The sequence below is a fragment of the Sphaeramia orbicularis genome, chromosome 20 (assembly GCF_902148855.1).
Source record: "Sphaeramia orbicularis chromosome 20, fSphaOr1.1, whole genome shotgun sequence".
Lineage (NCBI taxonomy): Eukaryota > Metazoa > Chordata > Actinopteri > Kurtiformes > Apogonidae > Sphaeramia > Sphaeramia orbicularis.
In genome coordinates this window covers 9,837,472-9,851,719 of record NC_043976.1, presented here as the reverse complement: position 1 = coordinate 9,851,719, position 14,248 = coordinate 9,837,472, and the positions used below count along the sequence as shown (strand labels likewise).

The 14,248-nt window shown below is 39.0% G+C and overlaps 2 protein-coding genes across 3 annotated transcripts in view; one reads left to right on the top strand and one right to left on the bottom strand.

The window, feature by feature from the left end:
* Positions 1 to 14,248, top strand: part of acad11 (acyl-CoA dehydrogenase family, member 11) — a 28,151-nt gene that overhangs the window by 3,044 nt on the left and 10,859 nt on the right. Inside the window, exons 3-13 of the mRNA XM_030123816.1 lie at positions 619 to 744; positions 1,307 to 1,468; positions 1,569 to 1,733; positions 1,813 to 1,954; positions 2,517 to 2,638; positions 2,800 to 2,906; positions 3,223 to 3,334; positions 3,774 to 3,851; positions 4,926 to 5,064; positions 5,344 to 5,451; positions 6,167 to 6,265. Of these exons, the coding sequence (XP_029979676.1) occupies positions 619 to 744; positions 1,307 to 1,468; positions 1,569 to 1,733; positions 1,813 to 1,954; positions 2,517 to 2,638; positions 2,800 to 2,906; positions 3,223 to 3,334; positions 3,774 to 3,851; positions 4,926 to 5,064; positions 5,344 to 5,451; positions 6,167 to 6,265 (1,360 nt within the window). The remainder of the gene's footprint in view (positions 1 to 618; positions 745 to 1,306; positions 1,469 to 1,568; positions 1,734 to 1,812; positions 1,955 to 2,516; positions 2,639 to 2,799; positions 2,907 to 3,222; positions 3,335 to 3,773; positions 3,852 to 4,925; positions 5,065 to 5,343; positions 5,452 to 6,166; positions 6,266 to 14,248) is intronic.
* ackr4b (atypical chemokine receptor 4b) lies at positions 9,759 to 14,090 on the bottom strand. 2 transcript variants are annotated; one of them, XM_030123819.1, is made up of 2 exons: positions 13,924 to 14,090; positions 9,759 to 11,104 (listed from the first exon to the last, which is right to left on the bottom strand). In XM_030123819.1, exon 2 carries the CDS (start codon positions 11,097 to 11,099, stop codon positions 9,993 to 9,995), a length of 1,107 nt encoding a protein of 368 aa, XP_029979679.1. In that variant the 5' UTR covers positions 11,100 to 11,104; positions 13,924 to 14,090; the 3' UTR covers positions 9,759 to 9,992. The 2 variants fall into 2 exon arrangements, with proteins under 2 accessions (XP_029979679.1, XP_029979680.1); XM_030123820.1 differs by having other exon boundaries at positions 9,759 to 11,101; positions 13,924 to 14,085.

Below are 14,248 nucleotides of genomic sequence, written 5' to 3'. Positions count from 1 at the left end.
ACATGTATAAATGATAAACTGAGGCATAATATTGTTAAAATTGCACTTATTTTTCACAAGACATTTCAGGTTGTTGATGTTATTCAGATTTTTAATGAAGCTTTGTAGATTAAAACACTTTCATGATGTAATTTTACTTTTTTCATTATTATGTTTACTGGTCCAGGCCACTTAAGATCATGTTGGACTGAATGTGGCCCGTAAACTAAAATGAGTTTGACACCCCTGGTCTAGACCATTAAGATTAACCTTGCACACAATTAGAATTTTACCAACATAATATCAACAAAACGTACAAACAAACGTATTCTGTTTGTGTCTCATCTCCTACCATCTGACATAATGCAGTTCTACACTTAAATATGTATATAGTCTATAGAGTTTTATTACTACTGTTGTTACTATTTTATATTGTTTGTCTTTTGCACAATTATATGCATGCACATTTTTTTCTTGCACTTTATTATGTTGCTCCCTTGACCGTGAATATTACCATTGTGGGATCAATATTATATTATATTATATTATATTATATTATATTATATTATATTATATTATATTATATTATATTATCAAAGCCTAAATCAGTATAGAAATGTTTTCTGTGACGGTTTCCAGGTGGACAGGGAGTATCGGGTGCAGAGGGCCCTGTTCTCAGCGGGTTTCCCTGTTCCCCAGCCTCTCTTACACTGCACGGATAATGATGTCATTGGAACTGAGTTTTACATAATGGAGCATATAAAGGTTTGTATCACTGAGGCCAAATTTCACAGAAGTATGAGATCACCAGCCACAAGTGCCTAATGACCTTTGCTCTATGTTTTAATGATAAAAGATGAAATTTGGACTCACCTATGTTTGTTTGCTTGCTCACACACCTGTCATGCCTGAATCAGAGTTGATATAGTTCATAGTTGATATAGTTTCATGTTTTTTTTTTTCCCCCACTTCATTTTTTGTTAGAACTGCAAGTGCATAGGTAAATTATTTTTTATTTTATGAGGTTAATACCTTTTAATTAAACCCTTGTAAAAGAGATCTCAATCTCAATAGGACTTTTCTGGTTAAATAAAAATAAAATAAATAAAGTAATGAATAAATAAAGTTTTACTTCTATTTTCAGTTCATGTTGCATCATTCATTGTTGTATTTATTCAGTTTTTGTGTTTTTTGAAAACTGTTGTCTTTTTTATTGAATTTGGTAAAATGATTTTTCACTGAAAGGCCCAGACCTCTAAATGTGTTTATATATTTCCAACTATTTTTGGGGGGGATGTAATTAAAATGGTAATACTGTTTGTTGCAGGGGCGTATATTCAGGGATCCCAGGCTGCCTGAAGTGACTGCAGCAGAGAGAACAGCTCTATATGTGGCAGCAGTGGAAGTGCTGGCAAAACTGCACTCATTGTCATTGACGTCACTGAAACTTGAAGGATATGGGAAAGGACCAGGATACTGTAGGAGACAGGTGAGGTGTTACATTTTTAGACAAGGAATCAAATTAACTGAACACACTGCCTCAAAGGTTGAAGAGCTGTGATATTCAGAGGTGAATTCTGTACCTACAGGTGTCCACCTGGACAAAGCAGTACAACGCAGCAGCGCACAGAGATATTCCAGACATGAACGGGCTTTCTGATTGGCTAATGAAGAACTTGCCAGCGGACGATAACGAAGTAACGCTTGTCCATGGAGATTTCCGGCTGGAAAACATGATATTCCATCCAACCGAGGTACAACTTCCTGGCAGTTTTTTGCCCCAAACTGCCACGGTTTCCTACAAATCTTTACCAAATATATTCTTCTGTTTAGGCCCGCGTCATAGCAGTGTTAGACTGGGAGCTGTCTACCACTGGGCAGCCCATAGCCGACCTGGCCTACTTCCTCATGCCTCTCTACTGGCCCACAGGCTTCAACATCATCAACACATTAGGCAGTTTAAAAGGAATAGAAGGTAAAAACAACAGTTATGGCTCAGTGATACAGCCAGAGAGTTGTAATAAAAAAAATCTCATTGTAATAAATGTCAGTTTCATTCAGGATTAGCCTGTCTACATGAACTTAAGAAAAATTAGTTTGCTGTCTTTTTATTTACACTATACACATTATTTGTACAATATCAACAAACAGCAACAGTAGAAAGCAGCACTTGTAATGGTGCCCCCCCCATCTCCACCAAAATGTAATCATTTTGCCTTTTGCCAGTATCAACATTTCCTGAAAATTTCATGAAAATCCATCCATAACTTTTTGAGTTATCTTGCTAACAAACAAACAAACACGCAAACACACAAAGCAAAATGATCACAATACCTCCTGGCGTAATGACAAATAATTACTAGAGAAACATGTTCACAATGACTACACCATTTACAACAAACAGATTGTGTTTTGAATTTTTGTTGAACAAGAAAGCTTTGACACAAATTGTCTTGTCAAGCCCTAGTAAATGGTACAGGGCTAATGTCTTCATTACTGTGTGTCTTTTCACTCCCTGACCTTGCATTAATGAACAGGTATCCCATCTGTGGAAGACGTCGTTTCCATTTACTGCCGCTGCCGAGGGATATCGTCTGGGTTGCCAGGGCTGAATTTCTACTTGGCTCTGTCTGTCTTTAAAATGGCAGGAATCGCCCAGGTTTGTGTGCTCGAATCATGTATTTTGGAAGTTAATAGCAGTGTTGCACTGTAGGCACACCTTCAACACCTGCTTAATGGTTTATGTTTGTCTTCGTGATTACACAGGGATGAAGCACGGTTTCTCACACTTCTTTTTTTTTTTTTTTTTTAATCCATCAGGGTGTGTATGCTCGCCACCTACTGGGTAATGCCAGTGCTCCAAATGCAGCTCTGTTTGGCCAGTGTGTGGAGCCTTTAGCTAAGATTGCCTTGCAGCTTGCTCAGAGGTTGGTTGTAGTTATAGTTATTCATTTACAGCAGATTCTGATGATGAGTGGGATAGGCTGTTGATCAAAACAATCCTTCAGTAACACATTTTTAAGGAAGCCTGATGTTTGTGTTAGAATTAATAGAATGTGATTAAAACAGTCAAGCACGACTGTTGTTAATTGCATGTTTTGCTTTAGATCCGTACCGTGTTCAGCCAGAAACTGAGTCAAATCCACCTGTTGTCTAAAGTTAAGCCAGCCACCACAGGAATTTGGCATCCGGCAGCTTCCGATTTTCCCTGTTTACTTTTAAGTGTCTTTTTTTTTTTTCCAGGTCTTTCACAGCTCCAACAGAAGACCAACTGTTCCTTCAGACAGCTAAAGGCCAGGCTGTTCTCCAGCAGGTCAAAGACTTCATGAGACAATACATTCTTCCTGCTCAGGAGGTCAGTGCCCATGCCAGAGATAAAGGAATTTTGTTTGCTCAGAAGGACATGAAAGGATTCAACAAAGCACAATAGTTCATTCATGCAATTAGAATGAATTAATTTGAAAAAACAAAGGGTCACTAGATTACATAAGTTTCACTGCGCACAAAAGTTACTGTTGGCAGGGCATCACAGGGTTCCTAATAGTGAGCAGCAACGGGATGCTCAGAGATGGCATGCAAATGTTGTTTCATTATTATATGTAGAACAATTTAGCAGATAGGAAAAAGGAAAATCCACCTCGATACCACAAACACTTGACTACAGATATGGCTTTGCCGCTGCATCAACACATACATTTTTATTTTTCATGGCAAAGTTTAGTAAGAGTCAAATTAAATTGGGTTCTCTGACCTGTCCACCAACATACTTTGGAATGTGTGTTGTTTTGCTCCAGGAAGTTGCTGAGTACTACGTCAAGCACGCTCATTCTCCTCAGAGGTGGCACACTCCCCCAGTTATAGAAGATCTGAAGGTAACGTATGCAAACAATTTTAAATAAAACAAGTGGTACCAGGCACAACAAACCCCACCCCTTGACGTTTTGTTGCTTATGAAGTTGAAAAAATAAATGCACAGTATGTTTTCATGACTTTTCTCTGTTTTGATTTACTTGATATTATTTCAGGGTCACAGACTCTAACCTTCACCCCCCCAGCTCAAAATTTTAACCCACAGCAAGTTTAATCAGGTGCTCAATGGCATTCATTTATTAGAACAAGTAAAAAAAGACATTTTCAGAATGCGTTCATTAGAAATGACAAATGTTTTATGGATGCTTTTTTTTTTTGACTGATTTCCCTGTCCTTTATCATGACGGAGTACCACAGTGTTATATAAATGGTGGGGGAAAAAATTTTGAAAAAAAAAAAAAAAAATTACCCAAAATGTGAAAAAAATACTTTATGCTTCAGCTTTAAAATAGAGTGATTTATAACTGTTGTCCCTATATATGTGTTAAGGTTGAAGTAAATTGAAACAAAATTGATGTTTATATAGACATTTGAAATTTCGCCCATTATAAGTAAACGGGAGAAGAAAAAGATTTTAGAAGTTCATAAAATAATTTAAACTTTGACTTACTTTTCCCAAAATGTAATCAGATCTATTATGGGTCACTGGAAATCTATAAATCAAATTTGGTATGAATTCAACCAATAGTTTTTCTGCTAGAGTGTTAACAAATGAACAAACAAACCAAACCAAAAACAATACCCCTTGTCTCCCCTTCGAGGAGGTGGGGTAATAAAAACAGAGTCTTTTTCCTCAAAGGCCCAGCAGAAACATTATCCATATGGATTCTGGTATGTGATAGTCATCTGTAAGAAGTAATTACTGATTATTGGGATCACATCAAAATGTGTTAATCATTAACTTTACAATGGTTTCATTTGGAAGAATATACATTTACAGACCAACTTTATTAATCACCAAGGAGAAATTCACTTTTTTTCATCAGCTCAATAAAAAGAAAGAAAACTAAACAAAAAAGGCCAAGTTTGAGGTTAAATCCATGTGTGCAAAGCATCGATTATGTATCTGTGTCCAGGCGAAAGCAAGGGAGGGCGGGCTGTGGAACCTGTTCCTGCCTTCGGTCAGTGGTCTCAGTCAGCTGGACTATGCCTTTATTGCAGAGGAAACTGGACGTTGCCTCTTTGCCCCTGAGGTCTTCAACTGCCAGGCTCCTGGTAAAAGTCACTACACAAGTTACTTACACAAGTCCATTTGACAGTTACATGACTTACGCTTTGATTCGTCTTTAATCTACATTTTTCCATTGTGGATCATGCCTCTGCGGCCTTCTGTCTCTTTTTCCTACCCTCTCAGAATTTAACAACCATATATTTTGGATTCATTTAGTAGATTTTTGAATAGGCTTCCAAAGAAGAGCAGAATTATCTAAAACTAAAAAAATGAAAGCAGGCCTCAGGATGTACAACAGTATAATTAAAACCGTTTTTCCACAGATACAGGAAATATGGAGGTGCTCCACATGTTTGGCAGTGAGGAACAGAAGAGAACATGGCTGCAGCCTCTGCTCAAAGGGGAGATCCGCTCCTGTTTCTGTATGACAGGTACTATCATTAACATGTCATGATTATAGAGAACGCCACATTGTCTGTAATTGAAGAAGTTCTGTAATTAACCACACGGCAGGGGGCATTTGGATGTTTAATGCAATAACCTTTCAGAATCGATGTTATGTCCGGTTCCAAAAGCCGTTCATAAATTATTTATTGTGGTTTGCAGCTAAACACTCCATGGATGGTAATCAGCTTAAATGGGCCATATTACGCCCAGCATGACTCCTATCAACTCTGTAAACAGCTTATTTCAAAACTCTACACGCTTATAAGAAAACACCAGTTCACTCTGAGTAATTTCTCCCTGTTGTGTTTCACTTTGGTTTGCATACTGCCTGGATACAACAGCATACTGTTGCCAGAGGTGATTACGGTGGGTGTGAACCTCCCGTGGTTTTTGTACACACAAATTGCAGTAAGTAGTGCTTTGGGGATGTGTTTTGTCACCAGCTTCATTGATTTGTTACTCTAGATGATGAAGAACAGGGACCCCCATCTTGCACTGATAAACTATTTTTTATGTCTGACATGTTCTGGCACGAATCACATGTAAAAATATCACTAATGCACTTTTGTTTTATTTCGGAATTTTGGCAAACCCAGCGGGGAAGGTGTAAAACGTACTAAATCTAACTTAGTGTCTTTTAAATAAAGGATTTAAACATGGTTTAGTGTATTGAAATCTGACTTATGGTCCCTTTTTCAGAGCCAGATGTGGCCTCCAGCGATGCTACCAACATGGAGTGTACTCTTCACAGGGATGGAGAAAGTTATGTCATCAACGGCAAGAAATGGTGGAGTAGCGGTATGTACATTTCTTTTTCCATTAGCCTTATAATAAAAAGGTGTTTAATATCCCACAAAGAACTCAGAACATGTTTTGTGACTATTACATTACAGTATTCCTTTAACTTAAGAAAAGGAGGCCTTTGTGTACCAAGTCTTGGAGTGGGTTTTTTTTTCTTTTTTTAATTGGTAAATCTGAAAAGGTTTTGGTTTGTCATATCCTCATGAACTTTTTCATTGTGACAGGAGTGTATACACACCCAGGGTGTTGCAGTAACAAAGTGCTACAGAGATGAATGTTTACCTAAACTGCTAACATATGCACAAGAAAAAAGAGCTCATGACTCTTTCAATAAGTGTCATGTAGCGTAAACAACTTGATGAGCCTAAAAACCTGTGTCATTTCACCGTGAAAAATATCCTGCTGTGTGTCTTTAATTTTCCAGAAGGTTGAACTGGGAAGAAAAACCAAAGGGCAATACTAGTTTTAGATACATTTTTTTACAAGATAGTTTGAGGAAGTAAAATAAACGTCCTTTAAACTCATTATGTCATTGTGGAAACATAAAAGCATAGTGTGAATAATTTGTGACTCATGATGTCAGTAGACTTTTATTTTCTTCACTGGTTCTTTAGAGTTTATTTTTTTTATTATGAATCTAGTGAAAAATCACAACATAATTTCTCCTAAGAGAAAAGAGGAACTCTACTGGTTAACTGACAAATATTGTAAAATATTATTTAATTGGCAGATGTTATCCAAACTTGTACTAATCTTTCTAAATAATCATGTACCTCTGATCTCAATCTCCCTGAGCTGAAAGATATTCCAGATGTTTTGTTTGACACAGACGTGGTCTGAGGTTTTAACTTCGAGCTTAAAGGAAAACAGTGGCCCGTTGTGTTTTCAATCTGCACTGAATTCCTTCTTCCCACTGAAAGCTTGAAGTATTATGGTTTACCAACAAACATTCATAGTTTTTCTCCATGTGTGAATCCCTCTTCTTCACATTACTCTTTTACGTAGGAGTAAAATCCCCGGTGGAGTACACATTCTGGTTTCATGAGGTTCTATCATAATAAATTCATCTTCACTGGAAAGTATGCTTGGTATTGGTTACCATTTACTTGCTATGATTTGAGTTGTGGATACTGGCAACCCATGTTCTTAGAGCATGTTTTGATTCCCTGCAGTGAGTCATTGTATCCAGGCAAACGTCCGTCACAAATTAACAACAAAGTGGAAGTAGAACTACAGAACTTTTGTCACGTAACAGCAAAGGTCTGGCGACTCAGACTTTCCAAATGTCAGTGAAGTATCCACTGCCAGCTGCTCGTTGAAATGTTGAGGGTGTTTCCCAATCAGTCGCCCAAGGTCATGCGGCGTCCCCTAAAGAAGCATGTGTTCACATATTTTATCATCATTTCTCTAAGAGAAACTGAAAGAAAAGCTGCTCATGTCTTTAGATTTCTTTCATTTGTCTTTTTTTATGCTGCTTTTGCACTGTATTTACCACTGTAATTACCATGCTAACGCTACATTTGGGCAGAGGCTGTCTTCACATGGTTGCTTCTCGTCACGAAATAACCCGCTGTAGCATAAACTTACGGGAAATGCAGGCCCACGTGCTTAAGGAAAAATGTTGCCTGTAGTCCACATGCACTATGGAAAGATGCAGAGTTCTGCTTTCACTTTTGCCACTGAAGTTGTTTGGGGCAAACTCCAACATAGGAAGTTACCAGGGTAATTCTAGGGCATGGAAGCTATAAGGCTGCCCCCATAGGCATAAGGGTAGACTTAATGCTTCCCAGATCTACAGTCTGTAATCTCTAAACCAAAGGCCTGTAATTATTAAACCACGTCAGGACTGGTAAGGACAGTGTTCATATAGTATAACCCATAAAGACCCAAACAACCCCTGGCATCCAAAAGCATCTACTAATCTAAAATGTTTAATACCTGTATATCTGCTAATTTTATCAATCCATGTAAATAATTGGTGTAAAATGCAGTTTGTCGTCTTTTCGTTGTCATTAGATATGACCCATTTGGACGTTCAGAGGCTAAATAGTGAACGCGGAAACACTGTCATCTATTACAACATTGATTTACCAGTGAAAGCTGTGTAGTCTGACAAATGACTGTGGTTGTTGACACTTGCTTTATGTTCAGTTAATGATATATTTTGCTGATAAAGTCACTTTTTTTCAGTTTTCTCTATTTCTGACATAATCGCCCTCAACTTTAATCTGAGCTTTTATGAGCATCTACATCAGGGGTGGGCAATCCTGGTCTTCGAGGGCCAGTATCCTGCATGTTTTAGATGTTTCCCTCTTCCAGCACACCTGAAGGTCATTATCAGGCTTCTGCAGAGCTTGATGATAGGCTTATCATGTGAACCAGGTGTGTTGGAAGAGGGATGCATCTAAAACATGCAGGATACCGGCCCAATAGGACCAGGATAGCCCACCCCTGATCTACATGATCAGTGAATTAAATATAGGAAAATACCTGATTTTCACACAAAAAATGCAAAATACAGAGAATAATATTATCATAAATGGTGATTAAACATGTAAATTCCTTTTTGTGTTTGCCACTAAAGTAGCACTGGGTTTTTATGGGTTAAAATTCTGAGACTCATACTGTATTTTAATAATAACTTGATAAAGTGCTGTTTAAGAAGACTGATGTACATTTGAGTCAGACTGAGTTTTTATTCGTTTTAGTCATTCCTATGCCTCTTAAAATAGCCTCAGACACACCTAATTTGGAGCGTCTTACTCCTACAAATCTGGGCTCTAATCCATTACAGTGAAAGACTAAGACTAAGGTAGTGTAAGCTGATGAAAGGTAAACACTGAATTTGTTGTTTAAAGATGTTGACAAGCTCTCTGTGGCTTTAGCCAAAAAGATCTGAGCCTTTTGTATCATCGCTTCATGTAAACAGGCCTGAATAAGACACTGTTGGGCTGTTGCCATCCATTGCTTTGTGCTGGTATCTGATATTCTGTTGGAGAGGTTAGGCGCCTTTTTTCTGTCTCAGACATAATGCGATGGCACCAGAGACACTCAAAGGGGACACAATAAAAGTCTCCCTTTGTTGTATTCGGAGAAAGTATTTGTCCCAGTGAAATGTTAAACATGTTATAAAATAATACTATGAATCACACTCCACTGCAAACCATTAGCTCTTTTAAACCCAGATCATTGAAATAACAAGTTATGTATGAATGACAACAATGAGTTCTTGTAGCTCCTCAGAGGAACATGTCACCAATACTGTTCCTCACTTTGATGGGATGGTGGGGTCCTTCCTGCTGTGTGTTGTTCTGTTTGTTTGCCAAATACTGTTTGATTCAGTGGATCACCCACTGTGCAATTAAGCCATCGCTCATCCCAACTCGAAGCCACGGGATGCAGTGAAATGAGATGCAGATGATCTCTTCGAAGACACTACAGGCTGTAAGGTTGAATTGGATTGTCACAGAGGAACACGTTCTCAGCTGCGTTTAATTGCAGCAGATGTTGGATACTTAAAATCTTTATTCTTTTATTTAACAAAATACATAATTTGTACAAAATACAATGCTCAGTTAGTGCATATAAAGTCAATGTCCATATAGATACTACATGGAGAAACAATATTTATGGCTATAGATGTCTATGTCAAAGGGTAGGAATAATATGGAGATAAATACATGTGTAGAGGTGCGTTCAGGAACAGTAGATAATTGCTTTAGTTTTAAATAGTAAAGGTGCTGGTGTCCTGGTCTTCTGAACCAGAGTGCGATTGCGTCTGGGTGCGATTGTTGAGCGCTATCTCCACCGCTGGCTCCTCGGTGACATTTCTCGGGTGTCCACTGATCCGCTGTCCAAAGTGCTTTGCAGCCTTGAGGACGTGTCCCCTGAAGGAGGACCCCATGAAGGCGTAGAGGAGCGGGTTAATGCAGGCGTGGGAAAGCGCCAGGCTCTCTGTGATCTGAAGAGCACGGTCCAGGCCTTTGCTGACTTCGCACTCGGTCACAAGGAGGTAGATGACGTCCAGCGCTCGGCACAGCTTGACCACGTTGTACGGCAGCTGGGTGAGCAGGAACACCGCCACCACAGCCAGCAGGACACGCAGGGCCCGCCATTTGCGCTCTCTCCGCACCCCAGCTGCTCTGCTCAGGGCCCGGCCGACCCAGCAGTAGCACACCACCATGACCAAAAAAGGAAGCAAGAACCGAAGGATCACCTCCAGCAACTCCAGGGCGGCCTTCGCAGGTCGGGCCATGCTGGGCGGGTACACCTCAGTACAGGCCATCCTGTGGTGGGAGTGTTTGACCGTGGAGAAAATGAGCTCTGGAAGGCCCAGGAAGCTGGCTGCAGCCCACAGTCCCACACACACCAGGACCCACTGTCTCCTCACCTGGGGACCCATCCCATTCCTGCCTCCTGTCATTTGTGCAACAGCACGGTAGCGATCCACACTAATGCACGCCAGCAGCAGCATGCCACAGCTGAAGTTGGTGCTGTAGAGGAAGGAGGTGAACTTGCATGCAGCTGACCCCAACCTCCAACCGTGGACAGCATCGGCCGCCCAGAAGGGCAGGGTGAAGAGGAGCAGGAGGTCTGAAATCGCAAGGTTAAGGATGCACATGTCCGTCAGGGTCCGTAGTCTCAACCGTGATGTGTAGACCACCACTACGAGGGCGTTCCCCGCCAGGCCCACCACCAGAGCCACAGCGTAGATGACCGGGAGGAAGACGCTGCCAAAGGAACGTACCGTTTCTTTGTCACAAACAGTGTGGTAGTCATAATCATACGTGTCATTGAAGTCATCATGATCATGGTACTCGTAGTCTTCCATTTTTGCTGCACATAAAAAAACAAAAAACAGAGCAACATTTAAGTTAATACTGTTTCAGGCAGAATCATGTTACCTTACCCCTTCTTCATTGTGCATGGTGTAAAGTATGCAATATAATGAATGTGTTAATCTGTGTTAGACATAATAGATGAGGAATGCATCTGTAAACATGTAAGCTTTGATTAGAAACAGGAAAAGTGAGTCCTGTTTTTCTTCTGCTTCAACTGAATCTCTGCATGGTTTCACTAATGGCTTAAGCTCCGTCTGTCTGGACTGTGTTCACTGGCTTCACTGACCCACAGTGAAACAAACTTACCTCATCAGTAATTCGCTTTTCAGTTGAATTAGAATCAGATATAAAGTAATCAGCACATATTTAATCCCAGTGAGTAGTTAATAACATGTAAAGCAGAAACACTGATGTTCATAGAAGCTGTTCATCAAACTGGTTACATGTAAACGTCATGTAGGACAATATGCTTACTGCTCATAAACCTTATCTGAACACAGATACACATTTCCTATTGTACACCCGCCCCATGAACTGTCTTCCTTCTTTAAATGATTGATTGTTTTTTGCCTAAAGGAGGCTTTTAAAAGTGACGCGCGTTAGGAAATATGGGGAGAGATGATGACGATGGCATGCAGCAATCTGGTTCCTGGCCAGCTGTGAATCCAGGATGCTGCTTTTATTCTGTATATGGTTTGTGCTGGTGTAACAGGACATCCTTCTGAAGTGAGACTTTGATCCAGACTCTGTTGTGTTTTGCATGAACTACTTTTTCTACTGAAGAGTCAAACAGTCCAGTCCTGTAGCTACTGAATGAGATAAGGATGTACGTGTTTAGTCCCATCTCTTATCAATTCCACATGATCTTTTCCTGCTTGAAGTGTTTCTCATTGCCCCTTGAAAACCTTTTTTGCATTATAACAAGTTTAAATTTACAATCGCATTAATTAGATCCTGTTTTGTATTTTACTCTTGTGTACTTTTAACTATCCCTTTAATCCAGAGGTTGAACTCATTACACGACTGGTGAAATAATTCCTGGCTCAAGATACAATGTGCAGAATATTTTTCACCTCACATTAATTTTGGTGATTTACATTTCTTCAGTTGATGACAACAGGCATTTTATGAAAGCCCTCCAGGTTTGTTATATAATGAATCATTATGTCCCACATGGGAGGAGCAGGAGTTAGTGAAGCAGATGTTCAGAGGAACACGCAAAAATATGTCAAGTATTCCACAGCTGTCAACAGCTGTACTTCATATGGACTGGCAGTGGTGTTGGTCAATCACTTTTTATGTTATTAGCTATTATAGATATTGTGGCTTTACAAATGCATACAACAAACATACATACAACAAAGTAAATGGATTTGCATATTATTTCAGAATATATCACTAACTCATTTAGGTTTATAACTGCCTCCTGTGACCAAAAACATCTACTGATATAAAAAGTTTAATAGTTTTTGAACCATTTGTTGTATCAATACATGTAAATAATTGATGTAAAATCCAGTTTATTATCTTTTCATGGTCATCAGATATGACGCATTTGGACGTTCAGAGGCTCCATAGTAAACATGAAAACATCATCTTCTACAACATTGATTCACCAGTAAAACCCATGGAGTTTAATCAATGACAGTATTTGTAGATGCGTCATTTATGTTGACTTATTGTTGCATTTTACTGAAAAACTCCCTTTTCCTCAGTTTTTTCCCCTCAGCCAACTCTGGCCAGACGGGCATTGTAATTGTTTTGTCGTCTGTCTGTTCATTCTGGCTGAGGGGTATTAAAAGTGTGCAGCATGTTATGTCTTTTTCTGATATAAAAAACCTTTGACTTTACTTTGAACTGTTCTGAATATCTACATTATCAGTGAATTAAATATAGGATTAACACTGGATTTTCACTGAAAAATGCAGAGGATGATCTAATACATGGTGATGAATCACTTTGGAAAGGTTAAATGTAGAGAAAGTCATTTGGATGTTGCCACAAAATAGGTTTAAAAAGTAGTACTTGAGCGTAATGATCTGAATTGAAAGAGAAGGTAATGTCTGTTATCTTGTGGGGTTTTTTTTTCCTTTCTTTTTTTCCAAAAGCCTTCCAGTTACATCTTGAGTATTTTCTTTATGATGACTTGACGTATGTTGGTAGGCTGAGATCAGATTATAATGAATTCTTATTTGTTCCTGGAGAAAAAACTAAACTTTTACTGTTTTCACTTGGATGAAAGCCCTTTAAGCCTGACAACTGTGGTTTTGATTAAAACATATGTACATATATTTAAAATGACCAACTTTAGTCCTAAAACTTGTGTAAAACAAAACAAAGGACCATGAACAGCAGCAGATAAATATCATCACCTGCCTAATGTTTTTTTCTTCTCTCTCTCTCACACAGATTTTTCAGGAAACACCAAAAACTGAGTATTTGATGATTTAGGCAAAAAAGTAATTTTTTTTTCTAAAAGTGATTTGGGCAGTTATTTTAGGAAGGTAACGTTATGACTAACAGCCTTAGTTTAGCGTGTTATCGTTGCTTCAGTATGGTTATAATAACACCATAAAACATCTCCAGGACTTTGACTGTTAATCTGAAATGAACCTTTGACTAGTGGATAAAAACAGCAACATACTCTGCATTTTATCACTTTGTAATGAATTAAATGTTAAAATATAGTCAGTTTATTCATACATGAAGCATAGAAGTGTGTAAATACAACATAAGAAAGACCTCTTTGTCATATTTTGAATAGTTTTGCAGTTGGTGAATAAATAACACGAGTGTTTAGAAGTTTATTCTTACCTGGTGTGTCTTTTCTTGTGGCTTTTCCAGTCGATAGTGTTAATCCAGTTGTCTGAACACAAACACTTGTGTGTCCTTGGAGTGTAGTGCTGCAGGACTGCAGTGTCTGACCGCTCTGCCATATAACCCGCCCAGCTGCCTTCAGTGCTGACACTTTAGGAGCGCCTTCACTTCTCCACGTAGCAGTCCATGCACGTGTGTGTGCGTGTGTGCAGTGGGTGTGTGTGTGTGTGTGTTTTTTCCACTGTATTTTTATTTTACTATAAGGATGACTAAGGCATGCAAAAATGCTGTAATTCCATTTTGTGTTTCGTTGAGTGCACTA

Excerpts from the sequence above, each read along its gene's own strand:
- ackr4b (XM_030123819.1), bottom strand. The coding sequence starts at position 11,099 with ATGGAAGACTACGAGTACCATGATCATGATGACTTCAATGACACGTAT.